At 41.6% G+C, this 23,803-nt stretch overlaps 1 protein-coding gene across 17 annotated transcripts in view; it reads right to left on the bottom strand.

Annotated features, from left to right (window-relative positions):
- The window catches only part of AFDN (afadin, adherens junction formation factor), a 210,140-nt gene that overhangs the window by 103,258 nt on the left and 83,079 nt on the right, over positions 1–23,803 (bottom strand). For 15 of the 17 annotated variants that reach the window (XR_012902768.1, XM_075924647.1, XM_075924658.1 and 12 more), the window contains exons 4-8: positions 22,807–22,970; positions 13,948–14,108; positions 12,711–12,868; positions 9,834–9,945; positions 9,233–9,400 (exon numbers count right to left, since the gene is read on the bottom strand). Coding sequence is in view for 16 of the 17 variants with exons in the window: in XM_075924647.1 (XP_075780762.1) it covers positions 9,233–9,400; positions 9,834–9,945; positions 12,711–12,868; positions 13,948–14,108; positions 22,807–22,970 (763 nt within the window). In the remaining variant the exon portion in view is untranslated. Of the gene's footprint in view, positions 1–3,960; positions 4,006–9,232; positions 9,401–9,833; positions 9,946–12,710; positions 12,869–13,947; positions 14,109–22,806; positions 22,971–23,803 lie in introns of all 17 variants that reach the window. The other 2 variants (XM_075924660.1, XM_075924659.1) reach the window with 1 other exon arrangement.

The raw sequence follows: 23,803 nt of genomic DNA, 5'->3' as shown, positions 1-23,803 counted from the left end.
TGCCGCGCCTCTGAGGCTTTGCTCTGGCAAAGCCTCAGAGGCGCGGGACCCCTCCGCCTCCCCAGCTTTGCTCCGGGTGTCCCTGGTCTGCTGGAGACGGTCCTCAGCAGACCAGAGGCACCGGGAGCAAAGCGGTGGCGGCCCGCGCCTCTGAGGCTTTGCCACAGCAAAACCTCAGAGGCGCAGGACCCCTTCGCCTCCCCGGCTTTGCTCCAGGTGTCCCATGTCTGCTGGAGATGGTCCCCCTTTCTCACCCCGGAGGTCGAGGTGGCGGGACCGCTGCGCTCTGGGCAGTCCCGCTGCCTGCGAGCTCCGGGGCGAGAAAGCCCCGTTCGTAAGTGCGGATCCGACATAAGTCGGATCCGCGTAACTCGGGGACTGCCTGTACTACATCCATTACAGTGGAACAACTATAGTGTTGCAGTTTTGCTGATGTAGCACCATAGCATATCCATTTCCTACACTGGCAGAAGAGGTTTTTCCATCAATATAAGCAATCCACCTCTCAGACAGTGTCATCATGCTGATGGAATAATTGTTCTGTGAATCTAGCTACTTCTATACTAGGTGCTTTGTTGACCTGACTATGGTGCTTAGGGAGCAAAATTTCTCTCAACCCTCGGCAACACAGGTTAATGCAAGTTTTAGGATGTACCAGGACCTACTTGATTTTTTTTAATGAAATCACAAGTTTGGCTGTCAAAGAATAGTGTAATATATTTAGACTTCTATAATTTGACTTGATGTCAAAATATTTTGTGTAAAAACTAGAATGATAAAAAATGTGTGTGTCACATATTATGGATTAAACACTAACTGATAGGTCTCAAATTATAACTATACAGAGAATCACTACTGAGCTGAGGTGTTCATAGTGGAGTGCCTTGCTCAGTTTGCAGCTTCTCAGCATTTAAGTCCTTTCCCCCTTAGTTATATTTCCTGCCTCTGTCTCCCAATGTTGCCAATCCTCAAAATCATGTTTTTCTTAAAGCCTGAATTCCTGGAGTTTAGTTATTGTATAAAAGAATCTCTGCTTTTATTTTTAAAAAGCATCTAGACCCTTGGATGAAGATTAAATCTTGAAAATATGATATCTAAAGGCTCAGAAGCGAAAAGTTTTTCTTCAAAGTACTGATTTCTTTGAACAGCTGGGATTGATGGTATTTCTCTCTACACTAACAACCTGGGGAATTTGTTCTTTGAGATCACCCTGGTCAGGAATCCTGAACACAGGCAACAGTCATATATGCCTCTTCTTCATCTTATCTTACTGTGTCTGATGGGACTGGGGAAACAATTCACCATTACAAAGTGTTTAATTACAATATACATTATTCTGGTATTTTGAAACAAGGTATGGCTGAATTCTGGAAAGCTATTAGTTTTGCCTGGACCATCCATGCCCATCAATACAACCCTAGGTTTGTGAGGGAGTCCCATGAACTGTAGGATCCTCTGCAAATTCTCTCTGAGTGGGCGAAGGAATTTGGCACAATCACAATTCAGGTTGCAGAATATATTGTAGCCTCCTATTTACTCTTCCTATTGCACCAGTCAATCTGAATCTCCAGCTGCATCAGCTCTACTCCCTGTGCCAGTATGGCTCCAGTTCCCAACCTTTCTCTCCTAATTTGGATGCTGGGCCATTATCCTTAACTTCCCGTTGTTTATGTCAGAACTATGCTTGCAAAATACACAGTGGGGAAAGCACAAGGGATGGTACAAAAGAGAAATTAATGTACATTTTCACATCCTGATTGATTAGTCAACTGCTCTATGGGGAGAACAATAGTATACATTAGATAAAGTATGAGGGATGCATCTGGCAGCAAAATGCACAATGATCAGGCAGTAGGTGCAATTGTGCCATGAAACTAGTCAGACTAGTCTGCCAGACCCTTATGGCAAGGCAGAGTAAATGGCTAAGTCTGTGACCACAATACACCCCCAGTGAAGGGGAAACTTCTACTCTAAACAGAAGACTTAGAAAAACTGGAGAACACCTTAATGAAGATGGGCCTAGCAGACTCGAATATATAAAGAGAACCAACAAAGAAAATGAGTCTTCCGCAATCTTAAATATAATGTCCTAAAGTAGGAATTTGTGAAAATTACATTAAATATTTTAAAGGGACAAAACTTTGAGTGGAAAATGTGCAATTATAGTAAGAGTTATTCCTCCAGGATGAAATCTATTCTCTGCAATCAACCAAGATTTCACAAGGCTCCTCAACTCCCTTAGTCTGGCAAAATCCCTCAGTTGGGACCAGTCAAGTCCCTAGGGTGCCGGACAAGGGAAGTCCAACCTGCACACTAATACTCTAATAGCACTGCTGATGATAAAACACTGTCTATGCTATGGAACAAAACCAGAAGGAGATAACTGCTGAATAAATTTGGAAATGGTAAAGGTTTTACCAAAGTAATTTTTCAAGTAGTAAGCAAGCTGCTTTGTACTCTTCTTCTGTTTGACAAAACAGGGTGCGACTGCATACTATGTTATATTAGGAGAATCAAAGAACACTGCAATGATTTGTAAAATAGGTTATGTTCTGAGCAGAGCTTTCAAACTTGAGATTTTATGGTTTCCCTTGGCTCAGAATGAGGGGCTCTGCCCTAGGAAGCAGTGACTCTGGAAAAGATTTTAGAGGTAAATCAGCTGAACATAAGTTTGCAGTGTGACAGCATGATCAAAAGGGCTAATATGATTCTTGGGTGCACACCTACATGAATCTTGAGTAGGAGTAGAGATTATTTTAGTCACTTACTTAGCACTGGTGCAAACACTACTGGAATATTGCGTTCAGTTCTCATGTCCACAATTCAAGAAGGATGTTGAAAAGTTGGAGAGGGCCCAGAGGAGAGCAATCAGAATGATTAAAAAAATAGACAAAATGCCTTATATTGATAGGCTCAAGAACTCAGTCTATTTAGCTTAAAAAGAATGTTATGGAGAGGAAAGGGGACTACAGTTTACAAGTACTTACATGGGCAACAGATATTTGATAATGAGCTCCTAAATCTAGCAGAAGAAGGTGTAATAAGAACCAATGGCTGGAAATTGAAGGTAAACAAATTCAGATTGGAAATAAGGCCCACATTTTTAAACAGTGAATGTCATTAACTACTGGAACATTTTTACCACTGTTATGGCAGATTTTTCATTACTGGCGATTTTAAAAATCAAATCAAGCTTTTCCAAATAAGATGGGATTCTTTTCCAAACAAGACAGGATTCTTTTCTAAAGATATGCTCTAGGAATCATTTTGGGGAAGTTTTATGGCTTGTGTAATAACAGGAAATCAGATTAGATCATCAGGTTCTTTCTGTCCTGGAAATCTATTGAGGCTGAGTCCCTTTGATCAAAGCTCTGCCTAACAGACATTCCATGCAGAAATGGGAATAAAAGTATCTAGCTTGTGAGAGAAATATTGAAGAATGCCACTAAGATTCCAGGGAAGAGTGTGTTCTTCAATAGTCCAAGCATCTGCCTAAGCAGCAAAGATTACTGAATACTTCATCCCCCATTTGGGCAGCAGAGAGCACGCATCAAGAAGAAAAACTCCATTCCCTCTAGAGTCAGGGAGAGGGAGGTTAAAAAAAAAAAAATCACCTCCCTTGTGTTCCGCAAGAAAGTGGATAAGAGAGCACTTTCCTTCACAGTAGAGTGCTGTCCTTTAACCACAGGGAAGGGTCTTAGGAAACAGTTGTTTAGCTTAGTTTTTGGGTTAACAGCATCTTGTTAAATTTAAATCAACTTACTAATGATGAAGTGACAAATAAGTCTTGAATAATTATATCTGATATATCCAGAATAATAAGTGTTTCATATCATAAACTGCCAATCAAAAACAAGAATAGTCTTTCATTCATTGGGAGAAAATGTTGGGTGGGTTCTTTTTTGGCCAGAACTGTTTTTAGTGTCTAGGGAGAAAGAACAGTATTAAATATAGCATTACCTTCAAAAGTGTGATAGTTGTAGTAGGCAAAGTGATTCCTTCTCCCTGGGGTTAGAAACACATGCACAGGACCCAGGTGAAGGCAGCACCAGCAGGACAGATACCATGCAGAACATGCGGAAGAAGGCAGGAAAAGAAAAGACAGGAAAGGGTGAAACTGTAGCCAGACAATGCTTATTCAATTTAAAAGGATGCAGTGCATTTAACACTCTCGAGTTTAAAAACCTATACAGACATTAATCCTGCAAAGTAAGTAAATGGATTAATTTCTATTATTGTCAGAAGCCAACAACAAGCTGTTAGCAGAAAGCACAAACAATAGATCAGTGTCCAAGCAATGTGCACAGACTGTAGTTAGTTAACTATACACAGTAGCCACCTATCTCATTTAAGATTATTTTTTGACGGATTATTTGTTGTCTCATTCCACAGCCAAACACATAGTATTTTAATACTAAAACAAGTAGGCTCCATACGCAGATAATTTAGACTGGAACCAAAACCTTTTCTTCCTTTAAAATTCCAAGGCAAATCTCATTAACTTTTGTCCTCAAATGTACAAACATTTCTGGTTTGCTGTTCTGCTGACTTACTGGCCATTATCTGAATTTTTACTGATTTAAATACAATGATTTAAAATAGCATCACAGGGACACTGCAGCCAAAAAGTTAACTGATTCAAAAATACAAAGTGTCTCATCCTTGTCTCAAAAGTTAACAGACCACTACAACTTTCAAATTCCAGAACAAATATAACAAATTACATCTGCTAAAAGAATCAATTCAAAAACACAAACTACAGCCAAATTACATAATCAGAACTACAAATAACTAAGACTAACTAAAAGTAAATATTTTTTAAAATCTATGTTTAATCCCTAAAAGGCTAAAATGCTAAAGATACACTGGAAAACAAAATTATACATTTATTATAACAAACAAATCCCTGATATGCTATGTAAAAGTTATTATATTGGGAGAATAAGTGTACTTCAAGATGCGTTTCCTTCAGGTGCATGTATGCTGCATGCGCCTTTGATCAAAGATTTTCATCAGTAATGTCCATTCAGCTTGTCCATATGCTGTGTTGATATCCTCATGCCCCCCACAGAGGCTATAAAAAGCATCCTTAGTTCCTTCTCCATCGCTGAGAGCAGGTCTACACTAGAAGCACTATATTGGCATAACTGCACTGCCACTGTAACTGGTTTGGTGAAGACACTTGATCCTGACAAGAGAGCACTCTCAAATCAGCACAATTATTCCACTTCCGCAAAAGACAGAAGCTATGTCAACAGGAAAGTGTTTCCTACCAACAATGCACAAGTGTGGACAGGGCATGGGTTGCTGCAACTTGCCTCACTCAGGTGCGTGTCTTTCATACCTGAGCAATGCAAGTTACATTGACTTAAGAGGTAGTGTGGAGCTGCTCTGAGTCTTAGTAGGAAATGCTAAAGCAGGGCGGATAATGGAGCACTCAGAGGATGATACACATTGAAGAACTCCAGTTATTGCACAGGATGAATAACCTCTTCTGAATAATGTATCCCTATCTGCTCCAATTCAGAGGACTCCTCAGCAATATCCCTGTTAGGAGGAAGGAACTTCATAGTTAGGTCCATGACAGAGGAAAGATCAAGCTATGATATATCATGAATATATTTTGTTAGCCTCTGGATAGGAACAGAGCTCTGATCTGTCTGGAAACAAAGCAAACCACCTAGGGTATTTGTGAAATGGTTTAGTCTTATGCAGGTAGAAGGATAAACTCTTGAGGAGTGATTGGGAGATTAAGAGAGCCCTGCAAATCTGTGGATATCTATGGACCATTCCCACAGATCAGATACGGATACAAATTTTGCATCTGCTCATGGATTTAGAGCAGGGGATCTCAAGACCACTACTCTAAAGGTTTACTAGTGGTCAGAGAGTTATGTGAATGCAGTAAGAAAACCATGCTTGCCTCAATCACACTGGAGCAAGTAGAACGTCTCTAGTTGCCCTATTCTGACACTGTCCATCATTCTGTGGATCAGAAGCATTGGAGGAGAAAAGCATAAATAGTTTTGCTACTCAAGGGACCAGAAGACATCCTCCATGGAACTGTGACCTAAATGCCACTTTGAACAAAACAGGCGGCATGGATTTTTTCATAGTTGTTGCAAAGAGGTCAAATTTTAGAAGTTCCCAAAACTAAAAATGCTGACAGACTTGGGGATTCAGCCACTGCTCTTAGTCTTGGGGAAAATACCTGCTGAGAAGAGTCAGCTGTGATGTTTTCTGCCTAAAATATACATATCTGATTCCCATGGAATGTTTTATGCACCAGTTCCATAATCTTATTGCTTCACTAACTGATACAGAACATGCAGATCACATATCTCTTGTAATCCTGAAAAAGGGTAAAAAAATGAAGGCACACATTCTGACTGCTCTGAGCTCCAGCAGGTTGAGATGGAGGGTGGTTTCTTAAGATGAACATTTGTCCTGGACTGCCAGAGGTAATGGTATCTCTCTCATCTTGAAAAAAAAACCCCCCATAAAAATGCATTTGTAGTTTTAGTTATCATTGGGGTTAGTTGAAGAAAAGGAACTCCTACACTGAAAAGAAGCTTCCATCAGTCTAGAGAATGTTTCATCTACTAGGAAACTTGACACCTGCTTGTCGGGCAAGATAGCTCATATGAGCCACCTCTGGAAAACAGCTGTTTGAGCTGGTATGAGAAGTGATTTCTTCATCCACCCTAGTTTTTTGGGCTCCAAATATTCCCTACTGTGACCGATGAGAAGTTTGAATCAGCTCCATTTTAGAGAGTTAGGGCCCTGGACAAGTGTCAATGATAAACTTTCCCGCTATGCCAATATGGACACTGAGGCCCATATGGGGTAGATGGCAGATCCCAGGTTGCTCCACCAGGAATGAGGTCCTTGAGTATCATCCCTACTTTTCCAAGAAAAGGGGTGTGTGGGTATGATATGCATATATAGGAAATCTTCATAAGTCATTTTCTTCTTCTATTGGTAAAGCTACTACAAAAAGTGGAATGACAGCACAAAAGGATGTACAGACCTCCAAAGACCAAGTACTCTCCATTCCAAAAGATGCTTGGTACCTGCAGCAATGTCTGTCTTGTTCTATAGTCACTGTAAGTCCTTTGCATACCTAAAATCTCGTGGCACCAAATGATATTAGGATACTGAATCTTGTTGCAACACAGTAGTACCGCAGAACCAACAGGTGCCGTGGCATTACAAATCAGTATGCTTGTCCTTCCTGATCTATGCTGATTGCTTAGGCACCGACAGCACCAATTTGGCTGACAGCTTAATATAGTACCAAAAAACTCAAGAGGGCTACTTGTCCAACAGTACCAATATCCTGTGGTTGCTCTGTCCATGTGCATTAAATAGTTCTATGGTCTTTCCAGTATCATGCCTGCAATTAAGAGTTGCAAATCTTTTTTGATTTTCCAGTAACAAGCCTCGAGGACACCATTTCTGAAGCTGTTGACCTGGTTGGGGAAAGCTGTTGACCTGGTTGGGGAAAGGTTGGGGAAACCTTTCTGAGGTTGATCCCTTAGGAAAGGAATTGAAGCTCCTTCTCTTGGATGTTTAGAGAAGGACTCAGAGGATCTCCCTCTTCTGGGAGAGCAATGTGCTGAGTTCAAAGAGGGACTAGAGGCCCCTTTGGAGTCATGTGCAGTGGTGGGGCGGTCCTGATTCAGCTCTGCAGCAAAAGGAACACACATCAGTTGTTTCCTAGAATTGAAGGTTAAACCAAAGTTACACTTCTGAGGAACATCCAACTCTCCTAAGCAACAAATGCACTTTAACCCATCTGTTGCTGATCAGAACAGCCTCTGTATATAACAGACAACATTTAATCCCTCGTCAACCAGGCATGCCCCCAACAGGGAAGATTTCCCAGGAGGAAAAGAAAAAAAACCCGACAAACAACTAGTACTAAGTTGAGATTAAAAAGTACAGCAAAAGCCAAGGGAAACATGGACAAGCAAAAGCAGTTAATAAGGAACAGAAGGAGGTTCACCTGGGCAGACTGATGATATAGCCTTAATATAAATGGCACATGTGCAGGCTGAATAGACACTGCTAATGAAAATCTCCACTCAAATGTGCATGAAGTGCACAAGCACCTGATGTGGAACACCCACAGGGACATTACACAAAGAAGAAACAGCAGGTACTAGCACTTCAGGTTGATTTACATAAAATCATTTGTTGATGGTTGAGCAGCCTGAACAAAAGAAATAAATTTACACAATAAAATCTAAATTTTTGCTATTTGAAGACCCACTTGCAGACTACAGAATTTTTGCATATTAGAAAATAAAACAAATGATTTTTAAGAAAAAAATCCAAGAAATATATCAAGTATACACATGTAGATATTTTAATAAATATATTCACAGCACATAGGATTTAAAAACTATACTGCAATGTGTGTCAAAGCAATTAAGTAATTCACATTTCAGCAACGGAAGTTGAAGTTACATGACCCTATTTCTACCAATCTGCTGAAGCATAAAATATGTACACAATCTATATACTTGTAAAGAATAAATGAAACAAATTTCTATGAAAACCTCAGGTTATTCAATTTAAAGTGGCAACTCTGTGTACAACTTCTTTCAGTATTAAGGTGTATATAAAAAGATACTTATAAGGTGTTAAATGCTGATATAAGTATATAAGAAATCTAAATACAGTGATCAAGTTTGGCATTCAAAAATTCCATACAAAACTCAAGGTGTATGCTCTCCTTTTAATAATGAAAACTTTACTGGTACATTTTTAATCTTTAGGAAACATTAACATTTTCTTCTGACTGCTCAAGCATGGTTTAATTGTACTGTTTCATTCCCTTCAACAAGTCTCATTTTGGATACACACTAAATCCAACAACTTTTTTCATCATTATCTCAAATTATCTTGACAAATTCAAACTCCTATAAACAACCAGGCAGTCTAATCTTTTTACACTGTCAGTTTATTAAAACATGACCAGCCTTCAAGCTAACTTATTTTTAGAGATTACTCTTCTAAAACATGGAAAGTTAAATGACAGTGATCAATGGTTCTTTTAAAACACATTTTTGTAACCAGCCAGTAAAAGCCCAGGGACAATCCATTAAGCATTTTAAGAGTATAGTGGCTTAAAGTATCACATCTGAAATATAACAAATTTATAATTCAATCTGAAGCATGATTAGTTATAAAAAAAACTCCATCAGTTAAATATCAGAACTCTTACCTGGGCTTAATTCCACCAGGTAAGGTAGTTTCTCAGGAGGAAGGCAAGAGCCATAGCCAGACCCGTCAACTCTTTCCTTCCCCTTTAATGGCTTTCCATCAGTTTGTTTCTTGGATTTCTTTGGGATATAGTCAGGAGGTCGTCTTTTTAATTGAAAGACTAGTATTCCTAAAACACAACATTATTTCTGTCCATGAGTCCTTCTAATTAGTGTATAATGAATATAACACTCACAAAGCAATACATTTTCTTCATATCGTTTATAAACATGGCATATGTTCTTCATGTTTTTATTAAATCAAATTACTTAAGATTCATGTAACTATGGGGGTTTTTTTTATACCCCCATTGGTCAAATAAGGACTTTCATACATTTTTCACTTTATTGTACATTTTGAAAATGAATATAACCATAAAGAATAAGAAAATAAATACTGTCAGCCTTGAACTTCACCCTGGAAATTTTGGACGTGGACTATTTTTGAAAAGTAAGTAAAATACAACTGAACATTGCAAAATATAATTTCAAGGAAACTCTTACGTCACAAAGTTTTACACTGACAACATGTAACATCTTACATTTTGGATATTTTAAGTGTACCTTTATCACTAGACCATTCCCTGAAAATTTGAAGTGGGCACTCATCATCATCAAGTATAATTTCTTTAGCACTTTTATCATCAGAGTGCTGAGCACCAGGAGGAAGCATAACCTATAAAAGGAAAGTTAACTATGAGTTTCTGCTGAAAAAAGGATTCGTATAGCCAACCTAGGGATGGATTTCTCTCACTACACCTATTTTAAGATAACGAATTATGCAACTTGAAATATAAAACACCTTGACAAGCAACATATTAACCTATTTTCTGATGTTCTTCCTATGCCTTTAGTTGAACTAGGGACAATTACACTTCTCACGGCCAAGAAAAATAAATTTCACTGAAGATACACGGCCATCCTCTAATAAAAGCAATTAATTTTCTCTTCACAATCTGCAAATCAAAATCAATGTAAGAATATAAGAATGGCCATACTGGGTCAGACCAAACGTCCGTCTAACCGAGTATCCTGTCTTCTGACAGTGGCCAGTGCCAGAAGCCCCAGAGGGAGTGAACAGAAACAAGTAATCATCAAGCAATCCCTCTCCAATCATCCATTTCCAGCCCGTCACCGACAGAGGATAGGGAAACCATATCTAATAAGTGGCTAATAAGTATTGATGGACCTAACCTCAATGAATTTATCTAGTTATTTTTTGAACCCTGTTAAAGTCCTTGTCTTCACGACATCCTTTGGCAAGGAGTTCCACAGGCTGACTGTGTGCTGAGTGAATAAAAACTTCCTTTTGTGTGTTTTAAACCTGCTACCTATTAATTTCCATTTGGTGACCCCTTAGTTCTTGTTATGGGAACATGCTTATTTCCCCTCCCCCCACACACACTTATTTTTCACTTGAATTCCCCCTACATATACACACCATATAATTATTTTGTCCCACACAATTAATGTACTGAACTAGATCTGTCCCTTCCCCTCTCCCCTTTGAAAATTGGGCTACTATGGTAATGCAAAGCAATTTTAAGATTGGCTTGATGGACTAGTGGAGGATTGATTATCTTTGCAAAAAAAACACTGCAAACCTCTAACAAACCACTGCTGATTATGTGTTAACTGATTTTTTCCCCCAGAGTTGTAGAACCTGGACAAATTTTAGCGGATTTTCACGGGGGCAAGAAGTGGTCACTTATACTCAGCATTCCACAGCCAAGTGGAATCACAGCATGTCAATGACACAGATGAGGGGTTTAAAAATGGACAAAATACTTTTCAAAGACTGTTTTAAATTATGAGCATAACATACACAAGGTAAATCTCAATATAGAACTATCTTTTAAAACACTGGAGGAAGAACAGAAAACTGGATGCTGACAGACAGCTGTCATTCACTAAATGTCATGTGAACAGTACAGGCAGTCCCCGAGTTACGTGGATCCAACTTACGTCGGATCCCTACATACGAATGGGGCTTTTCTCGCCGTGGAGGACGCGGGCGGCGGGACAGCCCAGACGCACCGCGGTCCTGCCGCCCGTGTCCTTCGCAGCGAGAAAAGCTGCTCCACATCTCCCTAGTCTGCTGGGGGGGAGGGGGAGGCCCGCAGACCAGGGAGACGGGAAGGAAAGCCACAGAGGACGCGGGCGGCGGGACTGTGGCGCATCTCGGCGGTCCCGCCGCCCGCGTCTCCCCGGTTTGCTTTGGGGGGGGGGGGTGGGAGTGCGCGCAGCTAGCGCGCTCCCCTGCCCCCCCAGCGGACCAGGCTTTTCTCGCCAATGCCTGGGGTAGAGCAGCTGGGGCGCTGCCAGGTTGGTCCCGCAGCGCCGCTCCTCGGTGCTACTGGACCAATCCGGCAGCACCCCAGCTGCTCTGCCCCAGGCGTCCCCAAGTCAGCCACTGCTGAAACTCATCAGCAGCTGATTCCAGGAAGCCCGGGGCAGAGCAGCTCTGCCCCGGACTTCCTGGAATCAGCCGCTGGTCAGTTTCAACAGCGGATGAATCTGGACGCCTGGGACAGAGTAGCTGGGGCGCTGCCGGGTAGTTATTTAGTTAGAATTAGGTTTTCAAGTTATTTCCATCTCACAGTAAATTTCATCCATATACAGTAAAACTCCAATAGTCCGGCATCCAGTGGTCCGGCACTCCTGATAGTCCGGCACCAACTGGAACCCAGAAGTGCTCCAGCCAGCTGGACAACTGGAGCTACCCAGAGGCAGCAGCAGAAAGGGGGAGAGAGGCAGGCAGCGTTCCCTGCCCATCCCCACCCGCCTTAAACACCTGCCTGCCTCTCGCCCCCTCTCCGCCGCTGCCACTTGCAAGCAGGCTGCACGGGGCTTCCACCGCCTCCCCGCAACATGGCGGAGGGTTCGCCCCTTGCTGCGCTGTTCCCCTCCAACACCCACTCCTACGCAGTCTTGGTCCCGGAAGACCCATCTCAGCACCCCGCCGGAGTACCTCCCAATACTCCAGCATATCCGATAATCCGGCACCCCCAAGTCCCAACGGTGCCGGATTACTAGAAGTCTACTGTACTATTGTAGGGTCAGAAGTGTGGAAAATTTAGATCCATTAGTCAAGAGTACAAGATAATATGCAACTGCATTGACTCTGCAGTGCCTATGGAGGTAATACAAAGCCAGTATTCTATGATTCAAAGTATGAAACATTTTTTCAGTACACATTGCCATGCAACAAAGCAGCAATAAAAGGTTGGGCTTTCAGTTGGCTGTAAAGATTTATTTACACAACTAAAAATGAATAAATTAAGAACTAGTAACATATCTAAGTGACAAGATACAAGTTCTAAAATTGATATATCAAAAACTTTTATAAAAAAAAAAAAAAACTTTAAAAAAAGTTGCTTCAAGGAAAAAACAATCAAATATAAGCACCGGAAGTGTTTTGATGTTAATACCATTACCTACCCGAGCAATACAGTAATCCTTGGGATTCTCCTTTTCCAGACCATACTTCTCCAGTGCTTCAATAACTGCAAAGTCTGCAGTATCCGTAGTGGACAGCAGGATGGTCTTATATGGTATATTTGGTTTTAAACTGTCTGCATAAATCCTCAAGGTCCCACCTTCAAAATAAATTAGTTACCATTTTATCCAAGCAAAAGATTATGCAACCACAGACTTAAGTCCTAAACATTTTAACAGGCTTATTTGCCAGCCCATATAACCTACAAATCCCTCTTACATAGATTCTAGCAATTTTGCATATCCATATAGCAAAAGCTACCTTTTAGTGCATTATACAAAAGGATTCTAATTTGTTACTATAAATATTTAATTTCATTCATCTGAGAACAACTGTGCTTATAAAACCCCAGTTTACAGCTTTCTTCCAAATTTCCCCAAAAGATCCATTTCTCCCTCATTTTAATGAAAATATCTTGGGATAAGATAAGCATGAAGTTGCTTTACCGAAACTAAAACTGTTCCCCAGAGTCTTTTCTGAAATGTAAATTACTTGAATGGGAAACCACACATTCTAGCAATAGATCTTACAATCTGACACACACACTCAGCAAAAGAGCATTAATTATCTTAATTCATCTGAATTACTTAACACGGCCGCACATTAGTACACTGAAGTTGAGAAATTTTACAGGGGTATTTTTACTTAGTTTGGTAACTGTTTTTTGCAAACTCTAACCAGTTTTTTGGAGATGTTACTGGCTAGGAGATCCAAGTGAACAATCAGTAACCAGGTATAAGAAACTGACTTTTGTATGAATACATTTGAAAAAGGAAAGTTAGATTTCATTGGACAAATTTAATAAACTTTCAAGAATTGCTGACAATGTAAAAAAGGGCTACATGTCCATATATATATATATATATATATATATATATATATATAGACACACACACACACACAAATGAAGATTGCCTATCTCCTAGAACTGGAAGGGACCTTGAAAGGTCATTGAGTCAAGTCCCCTGCCTTCATAGCAGGACCAAGTACCATCCCTGACAAATTTTTGCCCCGAATCCCTAAATGGCCTCCTTAAGGACTCAACTCACAACCCTGGGTTTAGCAAGCCAATGCTCGAACCACTGAGCTATCCCTCCCCCCTATCCTTGAAATAGCATATGCTATCCTTTAAATAGCACATCAAAGTAAAACATACAGGAAGCAAATCTGAATCACTACCTGAGTCTGGACGGCCATCAGAGCTGCGAAATTCCTGCATTCTTTTCTCTAGCTTCTGCTGTCGCCTTCGTTTCATGACTACTTCAGGATTGGATATTGTGCGAGTGAAGCTGGTCTCTGGCATATCTTTGTACACCTCTGCTGCAAGTCGAGAATTCTCACTGTCAAAATTAAAGAAGAAGAAAGGAAATATATTGTTCAATATATTGAAACATCTAAACATACTCTAATTACCACATGAACTATTAAACAGATATACACCATGACAGAAAACATACTACACAAGGATAATGTTTTCACTTACCATACCTCTGTTAGAATATTCACTCACATACAATAGATAGCAACCAAGAGTCTCATTAATATGTGTGTTACAAAGGCAAGAGAATCAAGGTATTTCTTCTAAAAAAACATTACAATTATGAAACGCTACTCAGATTTTCACACATTTAAGTTTATTCTGGCCTGAAACTACTATAGACCATCTGGAAGCAACTAGAGTTGGTATATTGTTTGTGAATTGACATTCATTTTATTTCATTCGAGTGGAATCACAAAGCCAAGTTCAAGCAAAATTACATCAGAGAAGGCTAACAAGGTTATTTTGAATATGAAGGCATAACAATCACCAAACACACACACATGCAGAGAGAACTCTAGACAAAATGAGACATCTGTACTCTACTAAAAATTCAAATGAACAATTAAACCCACTGACATGTCAATCAATTTATATTAATGTAATAACACAATTTCTTTTTAGTGCAAATTTAAGTTAAGTTAAAATCCTATCATTAATACACAAGAATATAATATTGTGGAGTCAAGATTGCTCTACAGAGTATGTTTAACAAAATGATATTGAGATGATTCAGAGAAGAGCCATGAGAATTATTAAAGGATTAGAAACTTGGCTCCTTGAGTATATAGGCTAACAAAGAACGTTAAGGGGTGACTTGACTAAAAGTACCTACATGGGGAACAAATATTTAATAATTGGCTCTTCAATCTAGCAGAGAAAAGGCATAACATAATGGTTGGAACTAGACACATTCAAATGACAAATAAACTGTAAATTTAAACACTTGGGCTACGTCTACACTGGCATGATTTTCCAGAAATGCTTTTAACGGAAAAGTTTTCCGTTAAAAGCATTTTTGGAAAAGCGCGTCTAGATTGGCAGGATGCTTTTCCGCAAAAGCAATTTTACGGAAAAGCGTCCATGACCAATCTAGACGCGCTTTTCCGCAAAAAAGCCCCAATCGCCATTTTCGCGATTGGGACTTTTTTGCGGAAAACAAATCTCTGCTGTCTACATTGGCCCTTTTGCACAAAAGTTTTTTGGAAAAAGACTTTTGCCCGAACGGGAGCAGCATAGTATTTTCGCAAAAGCACTGACAATCTTACATGAGATCGTCAGTGCTTTTGCGGAAATTCAAGCGACCAGTGTAGACAGCTGGCAAGTTTTTCCGCAAAAGCAGATGATTTTGAGGAAAAACTTGCCAGTCTAGACGCAACCTGAGTAATTAGGCAGTGGAACAATATAATATACCAGTGGCTGTGGTGGATTCTCTGTTGGCAATTTTAAAATCAAGACTGAATGTTTTTATAAAAAAAGATACCCAAAACAATTTGTAGAAGACAAGTTCTATGGCCTGTGTTAAACAGGTCAGACAAGTTAATCACAATGCATAAAGATTCTGGTCTTCTGCAAAGTAGCCTTGATTTTTGTCAAAGATCTCTACAGTGCAAACTACAGCACACTAGTCAACACTTTTCTACACACAATACAAGCCCCCAAACTAGGATACAGGGAACATTACTAAGAACATAAATAACATATAACCCTATTATTCAGAAGCCATTTTAAGTGGTTTCTGAATTCAACACCAGAGAAAGGAAGTTAATCATTTTGTGCATTGTAGTTAACAAAAAAGACATTTAAAACCACAATGTTTTTTAAAAGTTACAGCCCTATAAAAAAAAAAATCACCAAACATTCACTAGTCATAGTAGTTTTGGATTTCTATAGTAGGCAGTTTTTCAGCTAGAGGTCCCTGAAGATTTGAGAGATTTAATGTAAATTTTTTCTCCAGAGCTTTACAAGATCACAGTTTTCCTGAAGTCCACAAAGTACATGTGGAAGTTATCATGCCAATTTACACTAAAAGTCCATCTACTCTGGTAGTCTTTTTTTCCCTGCCAGTGGCCAGTACCAGATGCTTCAAAATCACGCACAAAAAACCTCACAATGAATAATCATGAAATAACCTGTCTACAGATGAAGTTTCTTACTAACATCAGACAGTAAGTAGCTGGTGTAAACACTAAAGCATGAGAGTTTTGATACCCTTTTATCCTATTCTGACATGGATGTTAATATCACCCATATATATACAGGCAGTCCCTGACTTACGCGGATCCGACTTATGCTACCTGCGAGCTCCGGGGCGAGAAAGCCCCGTTCGTAAGCTGCTCTGGTGCCCCTGGTCTGCTGGAGACCGTCTCCAGCAGACCAGGGGCACTTGGCGGGTTCCCACGCTTCTGAGGCTTTGCCAGAGCAAAGCCTCAGAAGCGCGGGGAACCGCCGCTGCTGCCGCTCCAGTCCGGGTGCCTGTGGTCTGCTGGGGACGGTCCCCAGCAGACCACAGGCACCGGGACTGAAGCCACAGCCGCGGGGGGGTCCCGCACCTCTGAGACTTTGCCAGAGCAAAGCCTCAGAGGCGCGGCACCCCGCTGCCGCTGCGGCTCTGCTCCCGGTGTCCCTGGTCTGCTGGGGGTGGGGGTGCGGCTAGTGTGCCCCTCCCCAGCAGACCAGGCTTTTGTTTGGACCCTGGAGCAGAGCAGCTGGGGCGCTGCCGATTGGTCCTGCAACGCCGCTCTGGGCACTACTGGACCAACCCGGCAGCACCCCAGCTGCTCTGCCCCAGGTCCTGATTCAGCCACTGCTGGTCAGTTTCAGCAGTGGCTGAATGAGGACGCCTGGGCAGAGCAGCTGGGGTGCTGCCGGGTTGGTCCAGTAGCGCCGAGGAGCGGTGCTACTGGAGCAACCCAGCAGCACCCCAGCTGCTCTGCCCCAGGCGTCCCCAAGTCAGCTGCTGCTGAAACTGACCAGCGCTGACTACAGGAAGCCCGAGGCAGAGTTGCTCTGCCCCAGGCTTCCTGGAATCAGCGCTGATCAGTTTCAGCAGCAGCTGACTTGGGGAAGCTTGGGGTTGTTAAGTTGAATCTGTATGTAAGTCAGAACTGGCGGTCAGTTTCAGCAGCGGCTGAATCTGGACGCCAGTTCCGACTTACATACAGATTCAACTTAAGAACAAACCTACAGTCCCTATCTTGTATGTAACCCGGGGACTGCCTGTATCCAATTCCTTTTTTAAAACCTCAAAAGGTCTTCGCTGCCACAAAGTATCATTGAAACGAATTACACTTTTAGCAGCTTTAAATTTGTCTTTCCATGACACGACTGTCTCATAATATAAGAGTCAAATAGGTATGCCTAACTCATCAGTATTTCTTAAACTGTTCCGTGGAACACAGCTGTGCCGCGAAGAACAGAGTTCAAAATAGCCGCCCTCAAAAGGCAGGCAACCTTTTATTTTGCTCTAACTCTCCTTCCCTCCTGCCCGTGCTTTTTTTTTTTGGCGCTAAATAACTTTTTCCCAGCCCTTCCCTCCCCCCCCCCCCCTTTATTTTTCTTCTCAACAAAAAAATCCTTGGTGTCCCTCAAAAAAATTTTTTGGTGTTCCGTAGTCTTAAAAAGTTTAAGAAACACTGGTTTATACCATTCTTTATTTTGTTTACCTAGTTCACGTTACTTTTTTTTACTCCTATCTTTTTCAATCACTCCTCATACGGCAGTTTCATCAAGCATCTATTTTCCCCACTTACCTCTGGACCTCTTTTTTCTGTTCTTTTTTTAATAGGATAATCAGAATTGAACATGGCGTTTGAGTGAAGATGTGCATATACATACAATTTTCTATTCCGTTCCTTATACATGCTAGTATTTTGCTTCTTCACCAAAGGTGGTCATTGGGCAAATGTTTTCTTTGAAATATCCACAATGAGGCTTATGTGAATACAGAAGGTATTTGTTAAATCTCTGTTGCAAATATAGCTGCAAAGCAGAAGCAAGGAGAAATGTGATGGTCTTAAGTCCCAGAGCGAATTAATTCTACTGACTGGGGACAGCTGGGAGAAGAAAAGTTATGAATGGCCCCAAATTTTCTATTTAGATGAAAGTGTTTTTGCCAAATAAAATATCCAGGTCGAAAAATGAAAGAAAGAAATTGCAGGAAAGACAGTTACCTTTTTGTAACTGGTGTTCTTGGAGATGTGCTGCTCACGTCCATTCTACAGTAGATGTGAGCGCTCACCATGTGCATCGGTGCCAGAAAGTTCTCTCAGCAGTGAAAGAGGAGAGTGGTACCTCCATAGTGTAGTATAAGGGGCGCTGTGCGCTCCCCGACCCTCAGTTCCTTCTTGCCAGAAACTCCTACGCTGGGGAAGGAGAGCAGGGTGTGGAATGAACATGAGCAACACATCTTGCAGAAAACCAATTACGAAAAGAGAATTTTGCTTTCTTTGAGTCCTTGCTTATGTGTCCATTCCACTGTAGGTGACTCCAGCAATATCCACGGAAGTAAGTAGTAATTCAAAGCCATGCTGACTATAGCACAGCTCTGCTAAACCCAGCATCATCTCTGGCTTGCTGAGTAATGGCATAGTGAGATGTGAATGTGTGAACTGAGGACCGCACTGCAGCTCTACAAATGTCCTGGGATTAGTACATGCATCAAAAAGGGCGCCACCAAGGCTTAAGAACTAAATGTGTGAGCTCTGATGGCAGGTGATGGAGAAGTCTTTGTGAGCTTGTACACAAGCTGATCCAGTTCAAAATGTCAATGAGTAGACACCAGCAAATCCTTCATTCTATCCGCCATATTGACAAATAGCCATGTCAATCTACAGATAGACTTGGTCCACTCCAGGTAGAATACCATGGTCCTCCTGACATCTGTGCATGAAACTACTTCTCTTCTGCTGACCCATTCCCGACAGGAATAGATCCTAATTAACGTGGAAGGCAGAGATGACTTTCAGTAGGAAGGCCAGATGAGGCCTCAGTTGGAACTTGTCCATGTAGAAGACAGAGTACAGGGGCTCAGAGGTCACGGCTCTTATCGCCGAGATCTGCTTCGCAGAGACACCATCACCATGCCAGGTGGGACAGAGAGCAGGAACTGAGTAGGGATGTGAAAGGTTAATCAATAAACATCACTCTCAACAGTTGGTGCTTACCAGTTCTGATTAACCATTAACCAATGAGGGCTGGATCATCTCCCCACCAGCTGCAGGCAGAAGGGTGCTCCAGCCCTGCAGGGGGTCCACTGCAGACAGGGATTGCTCTGGTCATCTGGAGCAACCCGTCTGGAACACGCCTGGGCCCACTGCTGACAGGGCCAGACTGGAGCAGTCCCTGCCTGTGGCTGGGGGAGGGAGGGGGAGACGACACAATGAGAGGGAGGGCTGCACCCCCTTTAATCAATTAACCAGTTAAATGGGATTTTACATCCCTATAACCAAGGGGTTCGAAGGGCAGCCCAGGGAGCAAGGATAGAAAGGATAGAACTAGACTGAGGTCCCATAGAGGCACCTGTGCATAGAGCTTCCTCAGGTCTCGCAACAACCTCACCATCATGCCATGAAGAGAACATCTGCCCTTGGATTGGCTCATGGAAAGCAGAGATGGCTGCAAGATGTACCCGGATGGAGGAACATGCTAGCCCTTGGTTTCTGAGCTCTAGCAAGTAGTGGAGGATGGCCTGCATTGGAGCATGTTCAGGCAAGATACTGCACTTCAAATCCCAAAGGAAGAGCCTCATCCATGTTTCCTGATCTGTTAATTATAAAAATCCCTTCCTGCTACAAAAGGAGGACCCGTCAAATCTCCTCTGATCAGGTACACTCCTCCATGTTCAACCAAGGAGCAGCCATGCCGACAAGTGCGGGGATGCGAGACTGAGATGAAGAAATCAACTGTCATCCTGCAACAAGAGGTCTAGGCTGTTTGGAAGGGGCCAAGGAGGGGTAAAACTCCACATGCATGGACTGTACCAAAATCACCATTGGCAGGGCCATGCCAGAGTGATCATGATCACTCAGACCCTGTCCTGCTTGATGCAAACTAGGACCTGGCTGATGAGAGGAATCAACAGAAATGTGTACAATAGGTCCTTGGACCATGATAGGTGAAACACACAATTGAGAAAACTATACGCACAAAGACAGCTGCTTTCACAGTTAAGCTGTCTGGAGCACAGCAGTTTTGATGATCACCACTGATGGCAAAAAGGAACTGAGGGGCGAGGGGAGTGGCACAGTGCCCCATATACGGTGCCATGGAGGTGCCACTCCAGGGGTTGCTACAGCTGCTTCCCTATGGATACTGTTAGGGGATGGAGAGGGAAACTTCCAGAACACAAACCTGTGAAACAGACAGGAGCAAGTTCTCAGAGAAAGTTAAGCAGTTCTGAAGAAACAAAAGAAGTGCTGCCGTCCTCCAAAGTAGGTGTGAACTCAGGCTTCAAAAAGAAATACAAGCAATGTGCTAGCATTTGTAGCAGGTAAAAATGGAAAAGGAAATCTCATAGATCCCTCTGGATGAGATAAATGGGCAGCAGCATCAGAAACAGCCATGGATCAGTCAGAATAGTCATGGATCAGAAACATGAGAAACTTATTGCATACATTTTAAAGAACACCAGGATTTCAGAACAAATGTGTGTAATTTGACTGAATTAACATTTAGGAGAACTTTAACTTTTTCAAGCTATGAAATAAAAGTTTAAAAGCATATGCTAATATAACATTAAGATTATAAATACATGATTGTATATATATTAATTTTCCTGTAAAATCCTGATTTATTTGGTTTACAATTTTCATCCTGCAAAGCTCATGGCAAATGTTTTTTAAAAAGGGTGCCTAAACTAGACACCTAAATCCATTTTTAGGCACCTAAACAAGTGGCTTGATTTTCAAAGTAATCACTACCCATATGCTGCTTCCATAGGAATGATGGATGCTCAGCATTTTTGAAAGTCAGGTATCTTATTTAGGTGCCTGAATGAAAGTTCAGAAACCTAACTTTTGCAATTCATTTCTAAAACTCTTACCTGTAAGTTTATCACTTTGACATAACCAAGAATTGTAGCTTATCACAACTCCCAATGTTAGCCACATTTGTGAAATACGAAGAGTTATAATACAGCTAATTTGTGTATTTGGCTTTTTAATACTAAATTAGCAAATTAACTAGACCTCCACAAGGGAAAACCTACTTGACTATTTCAATTTTTCATGTTTAGCCATTTGAATTGTATGACCATAATCCAAACACCTTACAGTAGGATTTTCCCCACTAACTTCCCAGAACTCAGAAGTTAACTACACAAAGAAAACTTCAATCCAATCTCAGTGTTTTTTTAAAGTTACAAGCAAATCCAAATGACAGAGGTTGTGATCAAAGTCTTAACTAGTGCCTTTTAAATATGCATTTCTCTTGAATGCACAATACTAAAAGAACAGAATAAGAAAAACATACTACTTCAATGTTACATTTTTAGCTATACTCCAACTGTCAGAGACCCATGTAGTCAGTAATTCAGCAGAATTCATTCCTGACGTACTCCAAATCAGATTTTTTATAAAGAATGATTCTAGCCTTTACAGTTGCAAAAACAACCTTGAAAACAACACGAAACTCAAAATATAAGACATGGATACGGATTACAGGGCTACAAAATTTGGCACATTTACAAGATACCATGGAATTTAGTATTTATTCTACAGAAACCATTTTCCTGCAGCCAACATTTTCTTTTGTCTGTGAGCTCTAGTAGGACCTGCCTACATTATTGTTTGCTCTCCAGTTTTCCCAAAAAGTTAAGTTCCATACACTCCTTCTGACAGGAGGAGGGTATGGCAAGAGGGGCAACTGCCCTGGGGCCCAGCCATTCAATGGTGCCTAGGACTCCCAGCCAGTGCTGCTACTACTGAGACAGCAGCAGAGCCCTATCCCTTTAAATCGCCACCACAGCCTCAGGTGGTGAATTCAAGGCGATACACTGGCCCTGCCATCTGAGGCCCTGGCCCTTCTGGGAGTTCAGAGTTAGTTTTCCTGGCCCCACCTTGTCCTGGGGCCTGGCGAGTTTGCCTGCTTCCCTGGTTCCATGCAAGGATTAATAGTGAATGGTCCCTGCAATGTTCCACTAAGCAAGACAGAAATATATGGGGGAGTTAGAGATGAGTTGCATTTAGGTAACTGCAGAAGCCAGAACTGTAGGTAGAGACAATCAACAGCCTAGAGAACAGGGAAGGCCCAAGGAGCTAAGGAAATGATTCACTGAAGCCCAACACAAGCTACTCTGTTTCCTAACAGATGCATGTATGGAGGGGAAAAGGTTCTCAACTGGGTCAACTTGGACAAGACTTCAAGAGTCAAGGTCCAGGAGGGCAACAGGAGAAAATCATCTTTTAAAGTAATCATTTACAAAAGAATCAAAAAATTTCTGAAAAATATTTTCATCAATGAGCAATAGCTGTAGATTTTCATCTAGGAAGAGAGACAGGAGTGAAAGATGTCTCAACAAACAATTTAATTGTGAAAATTATAGGTTGACAACACTTTAGGCGTTGCTGCAATAAAATCTGGTCCTACGGTGGCAGCCAAATGCTATTTATTTTGAATTATTCTCTCTCCACCCCAAATGTTAAATGGTTAATTATTTAATGTTTGTGAGCGATCATAATACAATTCATTGATATCAATTAACTAATCAAAATTAAACTTACATATCATCTCCATGAAAAGGTCTATCATCTCTATCTGATGCTTGTCGCAATGCCTCTTTCTCTCGCCTCTTCTTTTCTTTTTTTTCTTTCTTAGATAGAGTCCGTTTGAAGTTCTGGATCACACCCTCTTTTTCTTGTTTTTCAGGCCCATTGCTCTGAGCCTTCTGAAACAAATCAAGTTAAACTACTGTTGTTACTTGGTCTATTGCAAAGTTTCTAATGATATCTAGCTACCATCATAAATTAGATTTAGTAGTGTTAAGTCTGGAAAGCAGAAACCAACACACAACACCATACTGGAAAAAGATACAGGAAAAGCGACAAACTCTCCATTGCAAGAAGTGCAGGGGATGGATGCATTTGCAATTAAATATTTGATTTCTATGCCTAAAAACATATTCTTCAAAGAATTATGAAATGTCAAATCTTGTAGCAGGTTCAACACCTCAGTACCACCTCCGCAACTAACCTGCAGTACTTACTGGCATCTTAAAATTTACTTTCTTCTTTTATACTTTAACGGAAATATGAAGTTAGAGGCATACAGTAAACTTCCGATAATCCAGCACCTTTACGACCCAGGGTGTGCCAGATTATCAAATATACCGGACTATCAGAAGGGGGGGCTATGAGCGGTCTGGGGTGGGATGGGAGGAGTGGGGGGAGGGGAGCGCTGCAGGACCAGCCCGGCAGTATCCCAGCTGCTCTGCCCCGGGAGTCCCCAAGTCAGCCGCTGCTGAAACTGACCAGCGGCTGACTCAGGGAAGCCCGGGGCAGAACAGCTGGGCTGCTGCCAGGTTGGTCCCGCAGCGACGAGGGGTGGTGCTATGGGATCAACCTGACAGCACCCCCATTGCTCTGCACCAGGCGTCCCCAAGTCAGCCGCTGCTGAAACTGACCAGCGGCTGACTCCGGGAAGCCTGGGGCACAGCAGCTCCAATTGTCTGGCTGCCTGGAGCACTTCCGGGTTCCAGGTGGTGCTGGACTATCAGGAGTG

The sequence above is a fragment of the Pelodiscus sinensis genome, chromosome 3 (genome assembly GCF_049634645.1).
Source record: "Pelodiscus sinensis isolate JC-2024 chromosome 3, ASM4963464v1, whole genome shotgun sequence".
In the NCBI taxonomy this organism is placed as follows: domain Eukaryota; kingdom Metazoa; phylum Chordata; order Testudines; family Trionychidae; genus Pelodiscus; species Pelodiscus sinensis.
This window is presented reverse-complemented; position numbering and strand designations above follow the sequence as displayed.